The sequence below is a fragment of the Macaca nemestrina genome, chromosome 13 (assembly GCF_043159975.1).
Source record: "Macaca nemestrina isolate mMacNem1 chromosome 13, mMacNem.hap1, whole genome shotgun sequence".
NCBI classification, from domain to species: Eukaryota; Metazoa; Chordata; class Mammalia; order Primates; family Cercopithecidae; genus Macaca; species Macaca nemestrina.
In genome coordinates, this window is record NC_092137.1 from 28,394,676 (window position 1) to 28,419,346 (window position 24,671).

The 24,671-nt window shown below is 53.4% G+C and overlaps 1 protein-coding gene across 2 annotated transcripts; it reads left to right on the top strand.

Annotated features, from left to right (window-relative positions):
• Window positions 1–1,878: 1,878 nt before the first annotated feature.
• Window positions 1,879–22,070, top strand: LOC105479731 (FOS like 2, AP-1 transcription factor subunit). Of its 2 annotated transcripts, none has more exons than XM_011737897.3 (4): window positions 1,879–2,826; window positions 13,032–13,283; window positions 17,808–17,915; window positions 21,034–22,070. In XM_011737897.3, exons 1-4 carry the CDS (start codon window positions 2,725–2,727, stop codon window positions 21,550–21,552), a joined length of 981 nt encoding a protein of 326 aa, XP_011736199.1. In that variant the 5' UTR covers window positions 1,879–2,724; the 3' UTR covers window positions 21,553–22,070. The 2 variants fall into 2 exon arrangements, with proteins under 2 accessions (XP_011736199.1, XP_011736200.1); XM_011737898.3 differs by lacking the exon at window positions 1,879–2,826 and adding an exon at window positions 3,943–4,772.
• Window positions 22,071–24,671: the final 2,601 nt, after the last annotated feature.

Genomic DNA, 24,671 nt, shown 5'->3' on the forward strand with positions numbered 1-24,671 from the left:
GGAGGAGGAAGAAAAAAGCAAAGCACCCACGGCTGGCGTGCGCGTCCGCCTGCCCCACACCCCTCTCCTGGGCCCGCGGAGTTGGGGACTCTGCCCAGCGGGCAGCAGCGGAGGTGCGAGGAGTCTGGCTGGCCTTGTCCCGTCGCGCACGCGCGCGCGTCCTTGGGGATAGCGTTCAGGACAGAATGTGTTTTATAGCTGTAAACAATGACCCCGAGTATTGTTTGGGATTACCGTATCTTGGGGCCCTTGGGGCGGCCAGATGCCGCCAGCCGTCCCGGAAATGCCAGCTCTTTATATAGAGCCCCAGGAAAGCTTCGCGTTCCCGGCTCTGTTTTTCTTTCCTACCAACACCCCCACTTTACAGATAAGGAAACTGAGGACAGAAATTGTGTGACGGTGCACAGCGAGTTGCCCGCAATGGACTCTCAAGAACACCTCTTAACTTTGGGGCCTCATAAGGACCCTGTGGGGTACAGACGGCTGGTGCTACTTAAGAATTGGGTAAACTGAGGCTAACAGACCCTGGGCCAGAACCTAAGTTCCCTGAATTCCGCTACAGTACTTCTCCATTCACACACCATCATCTCAGCAGAAGGACTGGAGCTCCAGAGCAGAGAAGGGCCTAAGGTCATGTCTCCAAACTCCTTCCCTTTATAGGAGGAAACTGAGGCCCAGAGAGGTTAAGGAATTGGTCTAAGATCTCACAGCTCGTAAATAGCGTAGCCGGGCGTTCCTGCTCCAAGGTCTGTGCTCTGTACCCTGCGCCGCGCCCCTCCCAGCCCCGCCCAGTGAGGGAGGAGGACCCAAGTGTCCGGCTACCCGCGCCCTGAACTTCGCTCCAAAACAGCTGAAGACGACAACGTTGGGGCACACCCTCTCGCTGGCTACTTTTTTTTTTTTTTTAATTCGTAACAGTCGGGAGTTTGCTTATGAACGCCCGATTACTCTTATTAGATGCGTCCTAATTGCTCGGCGTACAGGGCAGCCGGAATGTCTTGCCCGGTTAATTTCATCTTCAAGGCTACTCCTAACGAATTAACTGTAGGACCGAAAACATGAAAAACAAAAATCAAAAAGGGAAGCGGTAGGCAGCCCGCCACGGAGGGAAAAATAGGCAGGCCAGCCCCGCCCGGCGCCGCGCCCCGCCAAGACCCGGCCGCAGGGCGGCGCGGGCACCCTGCGCGCCCCGGGCGCCCGCTGCACTCGGCGGCGCCGCGAAGGGCGCCTACGACCGCGCGCGGCCGCGCCCTCCCTGCGAGCGGCTCTGCGCGCCCAGCTCCCGGCCTCCCGGTGGCGCCGCACCGAACCGCCCGTCTCGCCGTCAGGGCTGTGATTATTTTCTAAAATCCGGAGTCGAGACCGCGCGGCCGCTCTCGGGGCCCCGCCCCGCGCCCCTTCCCGGGGCGGGGGAGAGGCCACAGCGCACTCGGGAGCGGGCGAGGGAATCCCTCTCCCTCCACGTCACCCGAAAGCGAGGAAACCCGCACTCGCGTCCTCTAACGCAAATGACCATCTTTGGCAACGTGCGCCAATGGAACAGACCAAGGGCGCTGGGCCCGGGGGGTGAGCGGGGGGCGGGGGAGGGCCGGGGCTGCCTCGGCGCCCCCCAACCGTGCGGGCCGCCCGCTCCCGCCCGGGCCACCGCCTGGCTTCCTCGCGCGGGGTGCGCGGCTGGCGTCAGCGCGGCCGGGAGCCGGGGCTGGGAGGGAAGAGCTGCGCCCGCCTCCTCCCCTCCTGCGCCTCTTCCTCCTCCGCGGCCTCCTCCCCCCGCCTCCTCGTGCGCTCCTCCCTGCAAGGTGGAGTCTGGGGTTGACGTGAGTGAATCCACATGGTACAGGGCTGGAGAATAAAGAGTGTGAGTTGAACTCGTGCCATTGTAGTGACTCATCTCGGGCAGAGCGCTAGGGCTTCGAGCGAACCAGCGAGCGAGCGAACGAGCGGCGCTCGGCGGGGACAGAAAGAGGGAGAGGGAGAGGCGCGGTCGGGCGAGGCGGGCCCGTCCGGGAGCGGGCGCCGGGGAAGGGGTGCAGGTCCGGGCGCCGGAGCGGGGAGCAGGGCCGCGTCCCTCTCAGCGCCAGCTCAGCTTGAGCCCCACGAGCCGCTGTCCCCCTGGCGCGCTCGGGGCCGCGGGACGGGCGCACGCCGCCTTCTCCCAGTCAAGTATCCGAGCCGCCCCGAAACTCCGGCGGCGAGTCGGCCACGGGAAGTTTATTCTCCGGCTCCTTTTCTGAAAGGAAGAAACAGAAGTTTCTCCCAGCGGACAGCTTTTCTTTCCGCCTTTTTGGCCCTGTCTGAAATCGGAGGGTCCCGGGGGCTGGCAGGCCAGGCTCTCTGAGCTCCTAGTCTTTTTAATTTCCAATTTTTGATTGGGCCGTGGGTCCCGGCTGAGCTCCGGCTGCGCGCGGGGGCGGGAGGGCGCGCGCAGGGGAGGGACCGAGAGACGCGCCGACTTTTTAGAGGGAGGGACCGGGTGGACAACTGGTCCCGCGGCGTTCTCAGAGCCGGAAAGAAGTGCCGTAAGAGGCGCTCGGGGGACGCTGTTCCCGAGGTGTCGCCGCCTCCTTGTCCTCGCCCGCCGCGGTTGGGGAGAAACCCAGGAGCGAAACCCAGAGCCCGCGGCGCGGCCGGCGGACGAACGAGCGCGCAGCAGCCGGTGCGCGGCCGCGGCGAGGGCGGGGGAAGAAAAACACCCTGTTTCCCCTCCGGCCCCTACCGCGGATCATGTACCAGGATTATCCCGGGAACTTTGACACCTCGTCCCGGGGCAGCAGCGGCTCTCCTGCGCACGCCGAGTCGTACTCCAGCGGCGGCGGCGGCCAGCAGGTAGGTGCGGGCCCCGGTGCACCTGGCGGCGCGGGCGGACCCCTGCCCTCCTCTCGCCGCCACTGCCTCTTTTGCTTTCTTTTCCTTTTCTTAGCGAAAAAATACCTACGGGCCACCGTTGTTAAGTTCTGGATTTTCGTCCTCTCCTCCCCCACCACCCCCTTTTACATCAGGGGATTGGGGAGTGGGCTTGAAAAGACAACATGCCCTTTTCCTCCCACATTATATTTTACCCAGATAAACTCCTGGAATTGTAGGCCCCCTACCAGGAAGAGCCTGTTACCTCCTCCCATGAACTACTCCCCCTCCCCAGTGCCCGCCCCTCCTCGCCCCCCGCCCCGAGTCTTCTTTCTGGATGGTGGACAGACAAGAAAATCTTTGCACCCACTGGCACCTTTCGACATCCTGGGACCCTATTCTTTCAGGAAAGCCCTCTCTCTCTCCCCTCCCCGTTCTCCATCAGTCTTAGCTCCTTTCTGAAAGGGGTTGGGGATCCAGAAACATGGTTGGACTCCTTCAAGTAATCTGGAGCGAGGGAGAGGGCTGCCGCTCTGGGAATCAGGTGCGAAGGTCAGGAAGGAAGAAGCCAGCCTTGATTGGCTCATGCCGCCTGTGTGCCCAGTGCCTGCCCGCCTGCCCGCCCGTCTTCTGTAAGGGTCGAGGACAGGAGGCTGCACTGTCCCCCAGGAACGAAGGAGCACCGTGAGGGTCTGGGGGTACCTGGAGCAAGGAGGCCGGCAGAGAGAAGAGGGGGTCGGGTGGGGGAAGAGACATCACACAGGCTCCTGGGTGGTGCTGGAAGCAGAAAACAACTTGTTTCTAAAGCAGCCGGACTGGTTTGCGGTGGAGGGATTGTGCGTGTGATCTCTGTGTTTATAAATACCAGGAAGGTACTGTTGTTGCGGGGCGGGGGGGGGGTGCTGATGGCGTGCCTGCCCTCTGCTGCGGCTCCCCACCCGCTCTGTCTCAAGAGAGAGCTGGGTTAACGCAGGCCCAATACAACATGAAGCCCACGGTGGTCAGCATCTGTGGAGTCTAGCACAGTTGGCTGCAGCAAGGGATGCTCCATAAGGCGGTGGCCTTGGCCTCTAGAAGGGGCTGGGGTGGGCTTCCAGGGAGGGGTAGATTCAGCTGGAAAGTCTTATGGAACATGGCTCTTTTTTGGATCTGATGAGGGGTCCCTTGTTCCAAAGTGATTCCCTATACCTGATGAGTCCCCAAAATGGCTTTTCTGCCTTCCCTCTGCCTCCCATGGTGCTCCTATAAGCACCCGCAGTAGAGACAGCCTGGTCTGTTCATTGAGGGTGCAGTCAATGCACCGTTCGTATTGAGCACCAAGGTGATGAGTTTTAAATCCGAAAAGTTACTGGTTATGTTTGCTTCCCAGCCCCGTTGGTGGTTTGTATTGAATGTAAACATCCTGAGGGAATAGGCTGAAGTCTGTACCCATTCCCTCCGTCTCCCGTTCAACAAACCCCAAACGCCTGTCCTCCTCCCTGGAATCAGGAAGGGATCTTTTGATTTCTTCCCTGTTCTTTTCCCTAATGTGTCTTTGGCAGTTATCGTTGGAGTATTACAATCTCACTGCCTGGCTTAGCATAGACCCTGGGGCCTGCCGGGATGTCAGACCGGACATCATTGCCCCAACTGAATAATCTGTGTCACTAGGGCTTTGAGCCCAGGATGTGAGCGGAGGCAATTCCCGGTTTTGGAAGAAAATCAGACAGGAAACCAGTGCTAGGAAGAAGGAAGAGAACTCAGTCCAGCAGAGTGTAATAGGGCCTCATTACCGAAGCAAAAAGCAGCTGTTGGCTAATTCCTAGCATGCTATAACACATGAGGATTTTGCAATTAGTAATAACCAGTGCACGGGGTTCTCACATAGACGCCTGCCCATTCGACCTGGCAGTGTGTGAGACGCCTTTCAAACCAGAGGGACTGGCAAGGTAATGCCACTTGAGACGAGGTTCTTGGCCTGTCCGCTCCTTGGTGTGGTCGTGGTTGGGTGGGGGACGAGGAGGAACGGGGTGGATTTTTCCGTCGTTGCTCCAACTGTGAACAAAATCGTTCTGTGGTCCTGAGGACTGACCTCAGAGGCTTTTGTTCCTTCACAAGTCTGTGCTATGACCTTGCCTGATCTTGGGCTCGAGGTAACTTTACTACATACTAGATAAAACCTGTAATCACTTTATTTCTCTCAGCTTCCTTTACTGGGAGACTTCCCTGGCAGTTAGTGGATGGGCCTTTCTCTTCTATGGCATATCTCAGTGGACTGATCCATATGAGACAGTTCTCTGGTTTTTCTTTGGGGAAGTGAATTTTATTTTTTTCAGGTCTCTCTTTTGGGAGTCCAATATTCCTGATCAGTTTGTTGCCAGTTCTTCAACCCAGAGCTTTCCCATCCCCTCTAGCTTCATGAAGCTGGATCTTAACACATGGCCATGAGCTCCAGTGACTTTGGGGGTGGGGGGAGCAGACTAGTCTTTGTTCCAGCCTCTGTTCTTATATATGGCAGGAACTTGAGGCATGAAAAATATTTCCTGTTCCAGTTATAGTTTTAATCTCAAAAGTTGGTCATTGGTGATTTTGTTTTGTCAGTAATTGTTGCACACACCTCCCCTTCTTGGATTTTTCTTTTTGCTGTTGTTTTTTCTCTCCTAACTTTCCTAGGAAAACATCTCCCAGATATATGCCCTGCCTGGCTGCTTGACTATTACGGTTTCAGGGCCTGAGCATTACGCAATCCAGCCAGTTACACAAACACAGGTCATTTCATAACTTGTTTTCATCAGCTGGCCCCCTTTTAATGAAAAAAAACAAAACAAAAACAAGACCTAGAACTTTTCCAGGGCTGCTATTTGTTTCTCAGATAACTTGTGAAAATAAATCAAGGGCAGTATTTCCTTTTTGGAGTTAAGGAATACCAGACTAGCACTCTTCTTCCTCAACCACTCCTTCCCAAGACACACAAACACACACTTACACACACACACACACACACACACACACACACACACAAAATTCCCCAGAGTGAACTTTTGCCAACTGTACCAGACTGGGACATTCCTCACATCAAAGAACTTTTACCAGAAATGACTGTGATTCCCAAGCCAGCCTCAATCATACCTCTCTAGTGCCCTCTACGGGAAATTTTTAGGACAACTATCTTGGGAATGTATTTTTCCAGTCCCAGAGTGTTAAATTGGTGAGTTCGGAATTCTTAGGATGCTTTTTCTTTTTAATGAGGGACAAATAAATGCCACATATTTAACCTTGGTTAACTAGGAACTGCTTGACTTTGAGTTTCTTTTTTGTTCTGTTCTAAATAAAACCTGGTTATAAAAGGAGTGCTTTTTTCTTTTTCTATTTTGATGTCTGTCTGTTCATTAGGGTGCCTTCACAATTTGTTCAAATTCCCAAGGCATGTTTTCTTATGTGCTTATATTAGGAGGGGGCTTGTTCAGTTGGTGGGAATGTGGGAGGCATAGATTAAGGGTCTGGTGCTTTTTTTTCCCCCTTGATCTTACAGATGTTGCAGATTAGGATCAAACAAAATGTTATCCCAAGAATTTGTCTGTTCCGCTGATTCTTGATGGTGGAAGTCAGCTTCACTTTTTCATCAAAGGGACTGGGGTGAAATAGCAGTCATGTATTGTCTGACTGGCAGTTGAATTTTCCTATCCAAAACCCTGAGTGCATTTCCACTACCTATTTCTGCTTCTGCCTGTCTTATTATTCAAGGTGAGGGTAAAATTGGAAGACTTGTTTTTTTCTTTTCTATCTTAATACAAATACAGCAGAACTTATTCATCCAAATCACTATTGTCCCCTTCCTTGTTTTTTCCTTGAGGAGACTAAATGCTTATCCGAATGCTGTGGCTATTCTCAGACTGAGAAAGGTTTTGCAGTACCCCCTCTTTTGCAATTGCTTTCAGCGTATTCTTTTGAAAATCCTCCCTGCTAACAAATCTTTGTCCTCTGAAGGGTGAATTTGATATTTGGAAATTACCAAAAGCCTCTTTGGAGCCAAGTCTGACATACAAGTCTAGATGATCCCGCTGAGTCCAAAGTAGGGTGGGACCCCGTGTCCTTCAGGCCTCTGGAGTCTACCTGGGAGAGCATGCCCACGACAAAAGACACCAAAGCAGGCACCTTTGCCATCAATAACTTGGATTTTTTTTTCTCATTTGTTAGATAGGAATAAAGATACTGGTTGTGAGAATTAAGGAGATGAACATTCTGGTTTATTCGTTGAAACAAAGAAAAAAATAGCATCATTACTTTGTGGGTATGTCTCATCTGTGTTGTATGTGTTGTCTTTTGGTGGCCACAGTATTTCAAAATGACAGCAACTGCCCTGACTGAGGGAAATAGATCTGTTCCAAACCCCATCTGGTAATTCTATCCCTTCTCAGCTCCCTGGGCTGGAGAGGGAAGGTGTAAGGTTTCTCCTGACACACCTGGTCTCTCAGCCCTGTCCCGTGGCAGTGACACTTTCCTAGGCTCACCTTCCTGTGGCTCTAAGGGAGGATGAGAGGACATGTCATTCCCATGGAGTGTAGTGCCTCTGGGGCGCTGTGGGGGCTCCAAAGGGGCCCACAGAATAGCGGGGTGAATTCCCCAGTGCTTTGGTGTGGCGCTTCTGGCCAAAAGGGCCCTGGCAGGGAAGCAGCTGGGGAACCTGGGCAAGGGCTGCCTTCTCTTTCTGTTTCTTTCCTTCCCTGGTTATCTTCCTCCTGGCAGGAAGCCAGGTGGAGGAGGATAGAGTAACTCTTTCAAGGGAACCCAGGAAAGCATGGAGGCTGAAGGGAGGTGGGTCGCCTAAGAGAGCGTTTATAAACTGTAAAGCTTTGGGAAATTACAACTTATTAGCAACAGTTTCCATTGTGACATAGTGGTATTTCTTCAGAGAGGAATGAAAGGTCAGAGGTCAAAGTGATGTTCAACGCAGAACCTGTGAAGACTGGTTAAATTCCTTATGGAAGGCTTTGGGGAACATCCCAGGTTCAGTAAAAATACGAAGCATTTGCATTAAACTGGACCTCAGAGGGGATGTGATGGGAAGTATGAGACAGCGTGTGCCCTTATCCTTTTCTCTTCTCTGGAGCCAATCTCTAGGATGTTGGAGTTGTCCCTTTTCCATCCTGGGAATCTAAAGAAAGGGTTTTTAAAGGGAAAGAACCCAGTCCCTTCCTAGATACACTCAATCATAGCTGCTTGCCTGGCAAGGCAGGTTACAGAGTCCACAGGGCTTCATGGCTTGAATGCTTGACAACCCAGATGAAAATCCATCTGATGGAGAATTGCCTGGCCAAGGGACTGGGCCAAGAACCCCAACCCTGACTTCCATCTCACATACCAGTTCTGCCCACTCACAAGTCTCTGGGATAAGCCCTCGGCCGCAACCAGGCCTGTAGGGGCCCAAACCCTAGTTCCAATACCTGTCAGCAAAAAGCCATGGGTTCATGGCTGAAGCCAAGGCTCCAGTATAGAGTCTCAGGAGGCAGTTTTCCCAAATCAGCAACTGTTGGGCTGGGGAACGTCTCTGACCTGCTGAGGTTTGGTGGCCCTCGAGGGTCCATGTCCTCAGCTGTGTTGCTCATTGGCAGTGGAAGGAGCACACGCATCCTTCCTAAGCAGCCCCGTGGCACCCTAGCAACAGGGTACAACAGGGTGATGGGCGTTTCCATGCCCAAAGACCACAAGGCTTGTACAGGTTTGAACGTCGACTCAGGGTCTGGAGGTTCAAGCTGATGAGTGAGAGCCCATCTCCTCGGCTACCTGGGTTGAAGGAACATCTCAGTTCTGACTCTTTGCTTTCTTATTTCCTCTGTATTGTTTTCCCTGCAACCTGAGCATGGGAGATGAGAATGAACCTCTGGGACAGGGGTTGGCAAACTATGGTCTGAGTATTTTTCTAAATAAAATTCAGTGGCACAGTCATGCCTATTTGTTTACGTGTTATCTAGGGCTGCTTTCTCACTGTGGTGGCAGAATTGAGTTGCAGCCAAGACCGTATAGCCCACCAAGCCTAAAATATTTGCTGTCTGACCCTTCACAGCAAAAGTTTGCTAAACTCTGCTCTAGGAGGTGGATGGGGGACCACTATATCCGTTTATAGGCATTCTTGCCCACCCAGCAGTTGACAGGGTGACATGGTAAAATATTTGGAGGCTTTGCCAGGCTGGAATGCTACACAGGCATCCAGCATCTTCAAAGTGTCCTCAAGGAGAACATGTTGGCTACAGAGTCCCAGGGAGCCAAGTGAGGTTTTTGGGTTATCTCTCCTGATCCCCTCACTCCCAGCACACTCCTGACACTGCAGCAGGTCTGAAACAGCCCTGTAGCCCCCAGCTGAGCAGCTCTATCTTGGTTTGTGCTTAATGTTAACTCGTGCATAGAGAACCATGATTTATCTCCAGTGTGACATTTGGCTGATTCTCGGGTCTATTGGCGTAGAGGAATGCTAGGCTAACTTCTGGGACCACAAACTCCTAACTTCACCTCTTCTCTCCTGCCCCAGTGTCTGAATAACACGTTTCTGAATAACACGTTTCTGAATAACATGTTGGGAGTTGAGACAAGGCCCATCTGCCAGATCTAATTGAAACTTTTGTGTGTCTCCCAGAGAGGCTCCTCTTGGAGACAAAAGCCTTCTTTATCAAAGCCCCGGGCCCCTCTGGGGATGGGACATTGTTTTCCTTGCAGTTTAGAGCCAGTGCATTATCCAGATGGCTTTACCTCCTGTCTGAAACAAGGTGTACATGCGTTTTCAGAGGCAGTCATTACCTCCTGGCTGGTTTTTATTGCTGTCTTGTTTTGTCTAGACCAAGCCATTGCTGCAAGGAATCTGGCTGATGTATACTGGGGAGCACACACCGCGGACCTGCCCTCCACAGCGGGTGGACTGGAGGGCCTCAGAGGGGCTAATGGGCATCCACTTATTCCGAAGGGGTCTTTGTCCCTCAGCTTTGCTTCAGATTTTCTGCTGCGTTCCCCAAGCCTAAAACGGGAGCACTTTTATTTGTTGGAATGAGGAGTGACTTTCTTAGGTGCTTTCCTAGAAGGAAGGCTAACAGCTTCCCCGTGGAGGAGGGGGGTCCTATCAAACCATGGTGTTGGATGCCTCAGGTGCATTTCAAACCCAGACTCTGGCTTGGGGAGAGAAATGGAATTTAAAAGTTGGGAGCTTCCCAGGAGTGGGAAGCTGGCACTTCCCCCTGGAGGCTCCTGTGCGGAGTGCACAGGCACATCTAATGGTGACGGTGATGGTGATGGTGACCTTCCATTTGTTAGGAGCAATGTTTCTCAACCCTGGCTGCAGAACAGAATCTCCTTGGGAGGTGTTTTTTTTTTTTTTTTTTTTAAAGTTTATCAGAGCCCGGCCCCAAACCAATTATTTTAGAGGTCTAATGGCGAGGCTCTGACATTGGTGTATTTTTTACAAGCTCCTTGGAATATTCTCATGTGTAGCCAGGGTTGAGAACCACTGGTGTGCTTTTATAGCCTAAAGTAGCTACTCATTTAATCCTCATGACAGTGCGGTGAGTTTGATGAGTATTCCCCTTTACATCCGTGGAATTGAGTCCTTGAGCCCAGGGCAAGGCACTCAGTGGCTAAGACAAGCCTCAACCCCATGCCTCCTGACCCCGAGTGCAGTGCTGACTCCCCACCCCTCCCATCCAGCAGCTCAGGAAAAAAATAGCTGTCTGGGACTTGGTGCTTCTACACACACTCAGCCATGCCTGCTGTTCTCACGACTCTGCCTACTCACAGCCCAGCCCCAATTGGCCATTTTTCCTCTTGGAAGATCATTTCCCACTTGGATGCTTTCCTGTTCACTGCACTCTTCCCTCCTTCACGTGCACACACCTGCTGCTTTTCAGTCAGTGCCTGATAAAAAGCCCACTTTTGTTTGCCTTCAGAAATGCAACTCAGAATCTATCACCCTGGGCAGCTCTCTTCACAGGATCCCAGAATCCATTGTACTGGGTAACTTTTCTCCAGAATCCTGGAACCCATTGCTCTAGGCAGCTATCTTCTCGAATCCCAGAATGCACTGGGCTAGGTAACTTTCCTCCAGAATCCCAGAGCCCATTGCTTTAGGCAACTCTCCTCCTGAATCCCAGAATGCATTGCACCGGGTAACTTTCCTCCAGAATCCCAGAACCCGCTGTTGTGTGCAGCTCTCCTCTTGAATCTTAGAATGCATTGTGCTGGGTATCTTTCCTCCAGAATCCCAGAACCCATTGCTCTAGGCAGCTCTCCTCCCGAATCCCAGAATGCATTGCACTGGCTAACTTTCCTCCAGAATCCTAGAACCCATTGCTTTAGGCAGCTCTCCTCCCGAACCCCAGAATCCATTACACTGGGTAACTTTCCTCTAGAATCCTAGAATCCATTGTGCTGGGCAGCTCTCTTCACTGAATGCCCTTGGCCTGGGCCCCTGGGGTGGTCTGGGAGGTGGGGCAGCTGTTCCACCATACAGACTAGGGTCAGGCAGATAGGAGGGAATTGAGCAAGAAGGGGTCCCCAGCTCCGTCAGCTGTAGTGAGGTACTCTATGCATTATTTACATAGCAGGAGCCCTGATGTGACGAGGCAAAGACAGTGGTGGTTCCAGCTTCCATTGCTGTGAATGCTTCTATCCTAGTTGGTCTGATTGGACCAGCATAGGGAGGGTACTACAGCATTCATGCTAAGAATAGTGGGGTTCCATTCGGGGCCAGACAGACCTGTGGGACCTTCTTGGTGAGAGGGAAGGTCTATAGGGGATGACCTGACACTCTGAGGGCAGTGGGGGTAGATAACCAGCACTTAGGGCTGGATTTTGAGAAGGAAAGAAGTAGTGGCAAAGGAGCTTCTATACACTGTGTCCAGAGGCTCTGGCCTCTTTGTTGGGCTGGACTGGGTTTGAATCCTGAGCCCGCTGCTTATTAGCAATGTGGCCTTGGATAAAGTACTTAATCTCACTGAGCCTAGATTTCTGTCCCTAAAATGCAGCTAATGGTTGTTCTTCCCTCAGAGGGAGATTTAGTGAGATAATCTAGGTAAGACATGGTGTCTGACATTTAGTAAGTGCCCAGGAAACATTAGCTATTGTCATCATTTCACCCACTTTTTAAGTGGGAAAGAAACTACTTGGAGAAGCTTTATGTGGACCCAGGAGTCATCTGAAGATGAAGGTTCACCTGGGTTCCATTAGGGGGACTTTCCCCTGAAAAGCTAGAAGTGGGGGGCCCTCCTCTCCTCTCCACTTCTTCCATTTTCCTGTAGCTGCCTTGGAGAAAGGTCAAGACCAACTGCTAAGGAGCACAGCCCATTTTAGTTTCTATACTCTGTCATCATCTTATATTTTAAATAGAATGCTTCCTGCAGCATGTTCCAAAGAGTTCTGCAACGTGGTCTGGGCATAAATTAAGAAGCGGGGAGAAAACTGCACTAGCAGCACCAGAGTTTCCCACAGAAACATCTGTGAACATAGATCGATGCCTATGTAGCTGAGTAGAGAGACACGCTCAGCCGGTCTGCCCCAAGCAAGATGCTAATGATGGGAAAGGAGGAGAGACAAGGAGAGCAAAGGATGTCTGGCTGCAAATGCTGCTACTTGTTAGTCTCATGGGTTAGAGGACATCTTTTCCTGGACCTGGCTGTGCCCTGATGGAGTCATAGCTCTGTCCTGAACCTCTTTGGAAAGTGACAAAGGCAGACACGGTATGCTCCCTTGGTGATCTTTGTTGGTCCAAAGCTACTGGTGTGCAAATCCCTTCAAGGTGTCCTGAGCCGGTACCCTGAGAAATAGTTGGCAGGTGACTCAGAGGCTTAAGAGACCCAGGTGCCACATCCTGCAGATGTGTATCCTGGAGAACTGCCAAGAAGGCCTGCCGAATGTGAGTGCTGGGGACCACGTTTATCTTGGAAGTCATTTGGGATACGACAGTTTCCTCACCGAGCCACCTGGGGATGGAGTTCTCAGGACCCCAGTCAGGGAGCAGGTCCGACGTGAAGCCCCAGGAATAGTTAAGATTCCCCTCTTGATTCTTGGATGCTCAGGACTTGTCCAGGCCCACCTGGGGGCCGGATCTTGCCCTCCAAGCACTAACCCTGCTCTGTGCCAGTTTTTGCCTCGGCTCTGTTCAGTTATTATTAAGCATCCTGTTCAGCTTAGTATTTATTGGCTCAATTGTATTTTTTTCCTCATTTCAGAAATTCCGGGTAGATATGCCTGGCTCAGGCAGTGCCTTCATCCCCACCATCAACGCCATCACGACCAGCCAGGACCTGCAGTGGATGGTGCAGCCTACAGTGATCACCTCCATGTCCAACCCGTACCCTCGCTCGCACCCCTACAGCCCCCTGCCGGGCCTGGCCTCTGTCCCTGGACACATGGCCCTCCCAAGACCTGGCGTGATCAAGACCATTGGCACCACCGTGGGCCGCAGAAGGAGAGATGAGCAGGTACAGCTCAGACCAGTGGGAAGGAGCCACGTCAGTGGCTTTCAGAGCTCCAGAAACACACAGCGTTTTTCTGCAGTCTGGTAGGGTTAGTGTTCTGAGAGCAGGGGAGACAAGGGAGCTAGGGGTTGAAGAGCACGTCATCCTCCTCACTGGAGGCGGAGCTGGAGACCCAAGACTCAGGCTGGCTGTGTCATCTCGCTTGTGTCCCTTCGAATCTCTGAGTCTCAGTTTCCTCAGCCACAAAATGGGGATCATGGTCCCTGCCAGCCAGGACTTGGCTACAGATGGGAAGGACCATTATGACCTGCCACAGCAGGATCCTTCTCTGATCCTTGGCAAAAGGGCCATGGGACAAGCAGCCAATGAACCCTGGCTGTGAGCTTTTTAGGATTAGCCCTTAGCTGTTTCCCAGGGTCTAGTGCAGGCCAGGCACCCAGCAGACCTGCAGGGTCAAGCTCTGGGCCGGCCCTGCCCTCAACTTCCCATTCCTGCTCAGTGTTCCAGGCCTCCAACTTGGGGCAGGAGCCCATTTCAAGGGCCTAGAATGCATGTTCCAGCAGTGCAGTAACTCTGGGTCTTTAGAGTCTGTTCAGCGGCATGAACAGATGGGAGGATGAGGCGGGGGAGGCCAGACATCAGCCCTTTTCTCTTCAAGGGGCTCAGCTTTGAGAAAGAATTAACCTGGCTGGAGAGGGAAGCCAGAAAATGGGGAAGAGGCGGGGCGCTGCTATTTAGGCAGCGCGTACCCAGTACTGAAGAGGCTCATTGCTTGGGTCAGCAGTGAGCCAGGGCAGTGCCAAGTCCCCTGGTCCTGGAAAGGGAAATCAGAATCATGCATAATTCCAGAAAGAATGGAATACAGCCTCAGAGAGCCCCATCTCACCCCCATGTCAGATGGTACAAGCAAGGCCCAGACATACCTGCGTGTGGCCACTCGACCAGTGAGTGGGGAAGTCTGGACTATATCCCAGTTCCCTGGACCCCTTATGCAGTGTTCTTTCTCCAAGGTTATGCCACCCTGAGCCCAGGGAAGGGAAAATACTTTAGCAGTGGAATCCCTTTTCCAAATGAATTATTTTCCTGGAAAACTATTCCAGTGACAGCCTTGGAACCCTTCCCCATTTCAACCACTGTCCATCTTCACTCTGTGATCCCCAGGGCCACAATGTTCCAATATACGGACCTTTCAAACATGGTTCCCAGTGGATCAGGGTAGATCCAGACCCCAGGATACTTGGAATTACAGGGATCACCACACCAAGGAACTGGAAGCTTTCTCAGGAGCTCGGTTCCTCCGAGGGCAAAGCTGGGTCTTGTATCCACTACTTGTTGGTTTGTTCTGTCAATGGCGGAACCACAGTGCAGAACCACTTGCGGGGAGTGTGTCTGCTAGACTCTGTAATAGATTCACAGCTGCATGTGGGGCCTCTGCTGCTGGAGCAAGTGGCCAGTATCCTCCTCACAGTTGCTTTCCATAATTGCAGTTGTAAATATTGCAGTAGCCATGCTTATAATGACCTTTATAAATATGCTTCCTTTGCGGAGTCCAAGGTGCAAAGCCTTATACTCACCAATGAGCTGGACTCTTCTGGGATGTAAGTGATCCTGAGTGAGAGCCAGGCTTGCCAGGGACTCTTTGGGGCTAGCAGGACCACAAAGCCGGAGGATATGCTGAATGCTCTCCATTCTCTTTTTTTCTTTCTCTCTCTCTTTTTTTTTTTTTTGAGATGGAGTCCTGCTCGTATTGCCCAGGCTGGAGTGCAGTGTCACGATCTCGGCTCACTACAACCTCCACTTCACCGGTTCAAGCAATTCTCCTGCCTCAGCCTCCTGAGTAGCTGGGATTACAGGCACACACCACCATGCCTGGCTTATTTTTTTTTGTACTTTTAGTAGAGATGGGATTTTGCCATGTTGGCCAGGCTGGTCTCGAACTCCTGACCTCAGGTGATCCGCCCGCCTCAGCTTCCCAAAGTGTTGGGATTACAGGCGTGAGCCACCGCGCCCGGCCACACTCTCCATTCTCTTCTGGGCCTACCTCACACCAAATTTAGAAGTTTATATCCAGAAGGGACTTTGGAGACCATCTTTTCTCATTTTCCCTTTATACCCATTTTATAGACAAGGAAATGGAGACCCAGAAAGGTGAAGGTCCCTGTTAGAGTCGCACAGTGAGTTAGCAGCAGAGCCAGCACTGGAACCCACCTCTCCTGACCTTTAGTCCTGCGGTTTTCCCACCACACCACCTAGGCGTGCCTCATACAATCTGTCTGGAGAATTTCCTTCCTTTTTTTGAGAGGGAGGGAGAGAACAAGGAGCATTTTATTCCGTATCAGTTGGGAATTCACACATCTCCCAGCAGCGTTGAGGAAGCCTGGGCAGTGGCAGTCTAGAACCTTGGCTGTTCAGGTTCCCAGCCCTCAGGGCTTTGCTCTGAAGCTTACTCTGGCCGTCCCTAGCCTCCCCGAGCCACCCTGCTAGGGAGGAGCCTGCCCCCAGAGCCAGCCTGGTGCCTCATAGGCCTCCTCTAGAGCCCGCCTGGGAGGTTCCCTCTGTGCCCCGTGGCGGCGACTCTGAGGAGGTGGGGAGGGGAGGGTGTGTGTGGCTTGTGGGTGGGTACGTGGTGCTGCTGACACACTGAAGCTGGAACTATGTTGATTTCACAGCCCCTGAACACTTCCTATGTCGACAGCTCCCACAAGTTGCCCCACACCTCACCAGTCAGGGGAGAGACTTCTAGGTCTAGAAGACTTCAGTCAGGAGGTCAAAAGTTGTCCAGAAGCAGCCAAGGGGGAAGGAGGGCTTGAAGTGGGTCAAGGCAAGCCTCCTTCTTTTCTGCCTCTCATTAGAGAGGGATCTAGGGGTCTTCCTGGGCCTTAAGGGGAGCCCTTGTGGCCCTTTCTGTGTGGTGAGCCCTAAACCCAGGCCTGCAGCAGGGCCATAAGGCTTTCTTGGCAATTCTGCCGGGCTCAAGACAAGACAGGTTTAGGAGCAGCAAGTATTCAGGGCCTTGGCCAAGTGGCCTCATGACCTCAGCCGGGCTGTGGCCTCCTCTCTGTGTGACAGGCATGGGATCGTCCTCTGTGGTGCTGTGATGATTGTCCTCTCTTTGCTGTTCAGAACACCACAGCAACAGACCTCCAGGGCTGGAGGGAGCCTTGTGGGACTCTGACTTGGACCCAGCCAGGACAGTGGCTCTTTCCTTCATGGGGTGACCTGAAGTCAAGGCAGTATCCCTCCTTGGGGCAGCTTCTCCCTGTTCCTCCAAAAGTAGCTTTGATTTTGCCCCCAGGTGTCCCGTGAGAGCTGACCCAGGTCTTCTTCCCCTTGAGGTCTTCGAGGCTCCCAGTATAGCACCGGGTACTTAGTAGGTGTGCAGTCCATGTTTGATAACTGAATGCGGGTACTTAGTAGGTGTGCAGTCCATGTTTGATAACTGAATGCGGGCACTTAGTAGGTGTGCAGTCCATGTTTGATAACTGAATGAGTGGTCTTTCCCTTTGCATTGCTTTCTGCTTTGGCCCACAGCCATCTCCTTGTGTCACCTCTCCCTGAGAGAGGCATTGGGGTCACGGCTCTGCAGGGCTCTGTGGAACCAGAGTATTAGCCCTGCTCATGAGAGCAGAGTTCATGCTCTCTGGTGTGAGTGACAAGTTCCTAACCATCTCATTGGAAGAAGCTAGATCCTAAGCTCTTTGCAGGGGAATCTTCCTTTGTTTGGTTCGCAGATAAAATCCTAAGCCCCTAGAACTGCATCTTGCATATGGAACCAGGTGCTCACTTGTTGAGTGGATGGATATGGTGGGCAGCAGGATTTTACCTGCCGGGGGCTCCTCCTCATTTTGCATGTCCTGTCCAACTTAGCACTGCACCAGGCATGTGGGGGAGTACTTGGGGTCGAACCGTGAGCAGCTGGCATTCTCGGATTGGCAGAGGAAATCGGGAGTGGAGTGGCACTCTTGACCCTCCCATCAGCAACATAACATTCCCCCCTGGGTGGTTCTTACCTGTGTGGGGACTCCAGGCCCAGCTACTTAACCAAATGGGGATAATGAGGCTTGCAGAGCAGGCAGAGTGATAGGAGGAGTAATTGGCCAGGGTTTGGAAAAAGCTGCTTAAGTGGGTGGGACCACACCTGGCTGGCAGGAGGGGACTCTTGGAGAAGCATCCCCAGCTCCTTCTCTCTGGCCTGGGCACTGAGAGAGAAGCCCTGGCTGATGTGACAGGTGCTGCTATCATGCCTGGTCCGGTGAATCCCTGACCCATTGCTGTCCTGTTTAAACATGGACTTTAAACTTGGACATCACCTTCTGGGGCAGATTCAGCTCAAAGAGCCCTCCCAGGCAGCCAGACATCAGGAGCCACATGTTCTGGGGCCTCTGAGTCCAGCCATGATCCTCTTGCCCTTCCTCCTCCTCTTCCCATTTCCAGAAGGGCTTCTTGCCTTCCTTAAAATACAGTTTTTTAAAAATGCTGTGAACCATTGTCCCTGTTCTAATCGTGATCCTTGGCTTTGGCTTCTAGCTGTCTCCTGAAGAGGAGGAGAAGCGTCGCATCCGGAGGGAGAGGAACAAGCTGGCTGCAGCCAAGTGCCGGAACCGCCGCCGGGAGCTGACAGAGAAGCTGCAGGCGGTGAGGAACTCTGTGTAGGGTGGGAGCACCTCTGGGTAGGGTGGGAGTACCTCTGCATAGGGTGGGAGCACCTCTGGGTAGGCTGGAGTGAGAGCCCCGAGGGTCCTGATCCTGTCTCCCACAGCTGTCTCCTTACCCACAAGCGCTCTACAGATGAGTCAGTGGAGATAGAGCTTTCCTTCCTTTGGACACATGGGTCAGCCTTGTATTGATTGAAAAAAGAGAGAGGGAGGGAGGTGACCTTTAGCACCAGCCAGGGCCCAGAGGGAAGAAATGAACAGCCTTCTCGGGGGGTGCTAGCCACTTTTTTTATGCAGTGCCTGAGTGTTCTCTGCTCGCAGAACTGTTGGGGCTCCTGGGTGAGGGATGGTGGAAGGTTGGGAGCCAGGACAAGACCTGCCCCTCCAGGGCTCCTTCCCGAGGTTCCAGCCACTCCCATGCCTGCCACCATCAGGAGTGGCCCAGCCTGGCCTAAGCACTATGGGTTGGGCCGGGGAGAGGTCTTGATGGAGATGGGTCACGTGGCAGCCGGGTTGTATTTTCTTGGGGTTTTCTCATTTCCTTTATGGGCAGGCGGGTTCCCCACCTCTATCATGAACTCAGAGCTGTGGCCGTGATACCGCATGCTGCCCTCGTGAGTCACTCTCCCGTGCCACCTAATTGCCCAGACCTGGGGACCCACAGCCCTGCCCTTCCCTCTCTTAAGCTTGACCTGACCAACGTCACGTAACTCCTTTCAGAGCCTAGCCCTGCAGGAAGGGCCGGTCGTGTGCTGTGTAGAGGAAGCCCCGAGTCAGGGTTGACTGTCCCCAGTGGAATGCTTTCAGAGTGAGGAGATGAGAGAGACTCTGTCACTGGTCCTCACAATGACTGCCCAGGATGGGGCTTTGGAAAACATCCCCTCACTTGTTTTATTATTATTATAATTTTTTTGAAATGGAGTTTCGCTCTTGTCACCCAGGCTGGAGTACATGATCTCAACTCACTGCAACCTCTGCCTCTTGGATTTAAGCGATTCTCCGGCCTCAGCCTCCCAACTAGCGGGGATTACAGGTGCCTGCCACCATGCCTGGGTAATTTTTGTATTTTTAGTAGAGACAGGGTTTCACCTTTTTGGCCAGGCTGGTCTCGAACTGCTGACCTTGGGTGATCCACCTGCCTTGACCTCCCAAAGTGTTGGGATTACAGGCGTGAGCCACCGTGCCCGGCCCATCCCCTCACTTGAGTTAATGTTCCCAGGTACCATCCACCTGCTTAGGCTTGTCTTTCTCTGTCCTGCAGCCCTCCCTCTGGGGTGTTGAATGAATTGAATTGCGTGAATTCTGTGATGCCTGTAGTAATGTCCCTCGGAGGTGTTAGAACCGGGGAGGATGAGTGGGAATTCTTCATTCCCAGGTGAGGCAGATCCACAATCCACTTGCTCAGCGGGCCCTCCCACCACTAACCTTTCTCTGATTGGCACTTCAAGGAGCTGTGCCCCATGTGGTGCTCCTTACCAACCGCCCCAGAATAGCCCTGCCCCCTGAGGCTCCTCTACTTTCCTCCCCTCCTCCCAGAGGCCTCACACCCTACTCCCCTGCCTCCCCCGCCTCCCCCGCCCTCTGACCCAGCCACCCAGGCCCCTGAGCCACATCCTCCACAGGAAGCCTCTCAGAAGCTCATGACGTTCGTCAGACCCTTGAGACAGACGGAAACTGTTTTTCACTCCGGAATATGCTGTGCTCTGCTGAACGAAGCCCTTGCCCGTATGTCCTCACTGATGAACAGGAATCCATGTTAGGGAAAACGTGGGGAGGAGGCTGGTGACACACACCTCTTCCCCTCCCACAGCGGCCCCTCCATGTGTGCTTGCTTGCTTCTGCTTCTCTGGCTGGGGATGAAAGAAGGGGGCTGAGGTCCTCGCAGAGTGACCCTGGCATCCTCATGGGCCGTCTCGGGCTGTCACGTTACTTCTGTGTCAAGCATGGTGGCTGAACCGAATGTTCTCTGAAGGTTCTGAGAGTCCTGAAATACATGCTTAAGAAATTGGAGCAAAAGGCCAGGCACCATGGCTCATGCCTGTAATCCCAGCACTTTGGGAGGCCAAGGCGGGCGAATCACCTGAGGTCAGGAGTTCAAGACCAGCCTGGCCAATGTGGTGAAACCCCATCTGTATGAAAAATACAAAATTAGCCAGGCGTGGTGGCGGGTGCCTGTAGTCCCAGCTACTCGGGAGGCTGAGACAGGAGAATAGCTTGAACCCGGGAGGCAGAGGCTGCAGTGAGCCAAGATCATGCCACTGCACTCCAGCCTGGGCAAGACAGAGTGAGACTCCCCCTCAAAAAAAAAAAAAAAAAAAAAATCAGAAAAGAAAAGAAAAAGAAATTGGAGCTAATAAAGGGAGGAGAGGCTGTGATAATCCCACAGGGATTTGCTGAGCACTTACGAGAAGCCAGGCACTGTTCTAGGCGCTGGGGATACAGGAGTGTGTATGACAAAGTCTCCACTCTAGCAGCCTAGGGCTTAGCGTTTATCCATCCACAGGCGGGCTGGCACGGGGCTGGGGAGTAAGAGAAGGAGAGAGATGGGTAGAGCTGTGCTCCATGCCCCCTTCTCCATGCAGATCTCTGCAGTACTCACCCCTCGGGGGTACCGAGGCGGCAGTCCTGGCACCAAGGCCATAGAACATAGTAGTAGCACATAGACTCTGGAGTCAGATACATTGGGAATCAAATCTGGGCTACCCCACCTGCTAGCTCGGGGACTTTGGAAAATTATCCCCTCTGAACCTCAGTTTCCTCATCTGCAAAATGGGGTGATGATAACATCTGCTTCCACAAACTCCTGGAAGGTTGAATGAGATCATCTCTGAAATGCTTAACGGTGTCCTGCACAAAGTAGGTGCTGAGTTATGACAGCTGCAGTTGTTTCTTCACCTGCTCTCCAAGCTGACTTTCCTTCTTTGGAAATGAAAGGAATCTTGAGCCTGCAGGTGACTCAGAGCAGCAGGGTCTGTGGTTAGGTGTGTGAGCCTCTGCTCTCACAGTGTCTGAGGACAGACGTTACTGGTTTTCTCTTTCCTGCCTAGATTGGTCCCCGGCAGGTTGCTGTCCCTCACATCCCTCTCTTTCCCTGGCAGGAGACAGAGGAGCTGGAGGAGGAGAAGTCAGGCCTGCAGAAGGAGATCGCTGAGCTGCAGAAGGAGAAGGAGAAGCTGGAGTTCATGTTGGTGGCTCATGGCCCAGTGTGCAAGATTAGCCCCGAGGAGCGCCGATCACCCCCAGCCCCTGGGCTGCAGCCCATGCGCAGTGGGGGTGGCGCGGTGGGCGCTGTAGTGGTGAAACAGGAGCCCCTGGAAGAGGACAGCCCCTCGTCCTCGTCGGCGGGGCTGGACAAGGCCCAGCGCTCTGTCATCAAGCCCATCAGCATTGCTGGGGGCTTCTACGGCGAGGAGCCCCTGCACACCCCTATCGTGGTGACCTCCACGCCTGCTGTCACTCCGGGCACCTCGAACCTCGTCTTCACCTATCCTAGCGTCCTGGAGCAGGAGTCACCCGCATCTCCCTCTGAGTCCTGCTCCAAGGCTCATCGCAGAAGCAGTAGCAGCGGGGACCAGTCATCAGACTCCTTGAACTCCCCCACTCTGCTGGCTCTGTAACCCAGCGCACTTCCCTCCCCAGCTCCGGAGGGGGGTCCTCCTTGCTCCTCCTTCCCAGGGACCAGCACCTTCAAGCGCTCCAGGGCTGTGAGGGCAAGAGGGGGACTTGCCAGGGAGCTTCCTGGCTCTGGGGGACCCAGGTGGGACTTGGCAGTGAGTATTGGAAGACTTGGGTTGATCTCTTGGAAGCCGTGGGACCTCCTCCCTCATTCATCTTGCAAGCAAATCCCATTTCTTGAAAAGCCTTGGAGAACTCGGTTTGGTAGACTTGGACATCTCTCTGGCTTCTGAAGAGCCTGAAGCTGGCCTGGACCATTCCTGTCCCTTTGTTACCATACTGTCTCTGGAGTGATGGTGTCCTTCCCTGCCCCACCACGCATGCTCAGTGCCTTTTGGTTTCACCTTCCCTCGACTTGCCCCTTCCCTCCCCCAGTGTCAGTTTCACTCCCTCTTGGTTTTTATCAAATTTGCCATGACATTTCATCTGGGTCTGAATATTAAAGCTCTTCATTTCTGGAGATGGGGCAGCAGGTGACTCTTCTGCTGGGGCTGACTTGTCCAGAAGGGGACAAAGTGCAATACAGAGGCTTCCCTGCCCTGACGCCTCCCAGTCACCGTCTCCAGAACTCCCGGCCAGGCTCCCTGAGCTCTCGAGATGCTGCCCTCACTGGGAGGCTCAGAGGACCCTTCCTGCCCACCTTCGGAGACGGCTTCTGGAGGAGCAGCTTGGCCAGAAGACAGGGTGTGAGTGAGACAGTGGGGCACAGGTTGGGTTTGCCAAACGCCTAATTACCAGGCCAGGAATAATGCCAACAAAGCCACACGGGTGTCCTAGCCAGCTTCCCTTCACCTGGTGTCTTGAGTAGGGCGTCTCCTGTAATTACTGCCTTGCCATTCTGCCCCTGGACCCTTCTCTCCAGACCAGGGAGGCGTCCCTCCCTAGGAGCCACACATTATACTCCAAGTCCCTGCTGGGCTCCGCCTTTCCCCCACCCTGGCTCTCAGGGTGACGCCACCCACAGAGATTTAATGAGCGTGGGCCTGGACCTTCCCCAGATTGCTGCCAGGCAGCCCCTCCCTGAGCCTCAAAGGAGCACTTGCCGAGGATGGAGAGGCAGGGGAGGGAGGCAGGAGGCCGTCACTGGAGTGGCGTCTGCAGCAGCTGCTGAGCAGCACTCGCTCAGCCTGTCCTGGCTGCTCACCTCCCCGCAGGGCGCCAGGCCTTTCCTGCCCTCTATGGTCATCTGCCACCTGCTGGATCAAGTGCTTTCTCTTTTACACTCCCCTGTTCCCACCCCAGTGTGCTCTTCTGGCCCAGGCAGCAAGCAAGCTGTGAGCAGCTGGCCTGAGCTGTCGCTGTGGCTTGTGGCTCATGCGCCATTCCTGGTTGTCTGTTGAATCTTTCTGGCTGCTGGAATTGGAGATAGGATGTTTTGCTTCCCACTGCAGGAGAGCTGCCCCCTCTCACAGGGTTGGGGAAGGGTCCCCCTGACCTCCAGCAGGAGCACAGCTCAGCAGGGTCCCTGCTTCCCACCTCCCTGAGCCTTTTCTTCCCAGGGTATGGCTCCTGCTGAGTTTCTTGCCCAGCAGGGCCTTGACAAAGGAACCCGGGGAGTAGCTCGTGGCCAGAACCAGCCTCTGAGGGCCTTGTGCTCTGCAGGGACTCTGCTGCTGGGGATTCAGCTCTAGAGGTCACAGTATCCTCGTTTGAAACATCAAGTAAGATCCCCTGTGGAGAAAGCAGTGACACATTCACACAGCTGTTCCCTCGCACGTGGAGTCCATGCGTGCTGGTCATTATTTCATGAACATGACCTGCTTTCGTGCACTAGACACACAGAGCGGAACAGCCATATGCTTAAAGTACATGGGCCAGTGGGACTGGAAGTGACATGTACAAGTGATGCAGAAAGGGGAGTTTCAAAGAAAAAGGATTTTGTTTAAAATACTTTAAAAATGCTATTTCCTGCATCTCTTGGCTGTGATGCCGCCCTCCCGGTTTCCCAGGGGCTCTGGGAGGGACCCTTCTAAGAAGATTGGGCAGTTGAGTTTCTGGCTTGAGATGAATCCAAGCAGCAGAATGAGCCAGGAGTGGCGGGAGATGGGCAGAGAAAACTGGGGTGCACTCAGCTCTCACAGGGGTAATCATCTCAAGTGGTATTTGTAGCCAAGTGGGAGCTATTTTCTTTTGTGTGCATATAGGTATTTCTTAAATGAAGCTGCTCTCTTGTCTTTGATTTCTAAAAGCCCCCTTGCTCCACTTTGTGCAGCAAACATCCCAGTGCAGGTCACAGCCTGATTTGTGGCCAGGCTGGACAAATTCCTGAGGCACAACTTGGCTTCAGTTCAGATTTCAAGCTGTGTTGATGTCGGGACCAGCAGAAGGCAAAGCTCCAGCCAACACACAGGACTGTAAGAGGCTCTGAGCTACGTTCCCTCCGAAGACCCCCAGGCTTTGTCATAGGAGGTTCGACTTCCCCAAAGCCAGAGGTGATTTGATTTGGGGAAGACTGAATATTCACACCTAAGTCATGAGCATATTCTGAGTTTACTTCCTTATGGCTTGCCCGCCAAGTTCTCTGTCTCATACACACGCACACGCACCCTTGCTCCAGAATCACCAGACACTGCCATGGCTCCAGCTATGGGAACAGCTGCATTGGGTTGCCTTTGTGTTTGGGTTAGGAACTTCTGTGCTTCTCGTGGCTCCACTCACAAGGCGGCTCAGAGGCATGGACTCCGACTGGGCTGCAGGCAGCTCTGGGATGGCACAGGGCAGGCACTCTAATCAGCTCGTGGAAAACACTGTCCTCTCGGCCTCCTGGCCAGTCTTGCTGCGAATACTCCTCTCCCTGGCCAGGTGAGTGGGGAAGCTGCTGACATAGGAAGGAGAGGAGATCCTGGCTGAGGCTTAGGAAATTGCTGGAGCCGGCTCCAAGCAGAGAATTCACTGGGGAGGTTTTCAGAAAGAGTCAAACATCATTCTGCCTGTGCTGGGGGCCAGGTGTGTCACACAAGCATCTCAAAGTCAAGAGCCATCTGGGACTGCTGCTTCTCTTTCTCAGGCTTTGGGGAAAGGAATCTCCCTCTGCTCTCACTTGATTCTAAGTGTGAGGGTG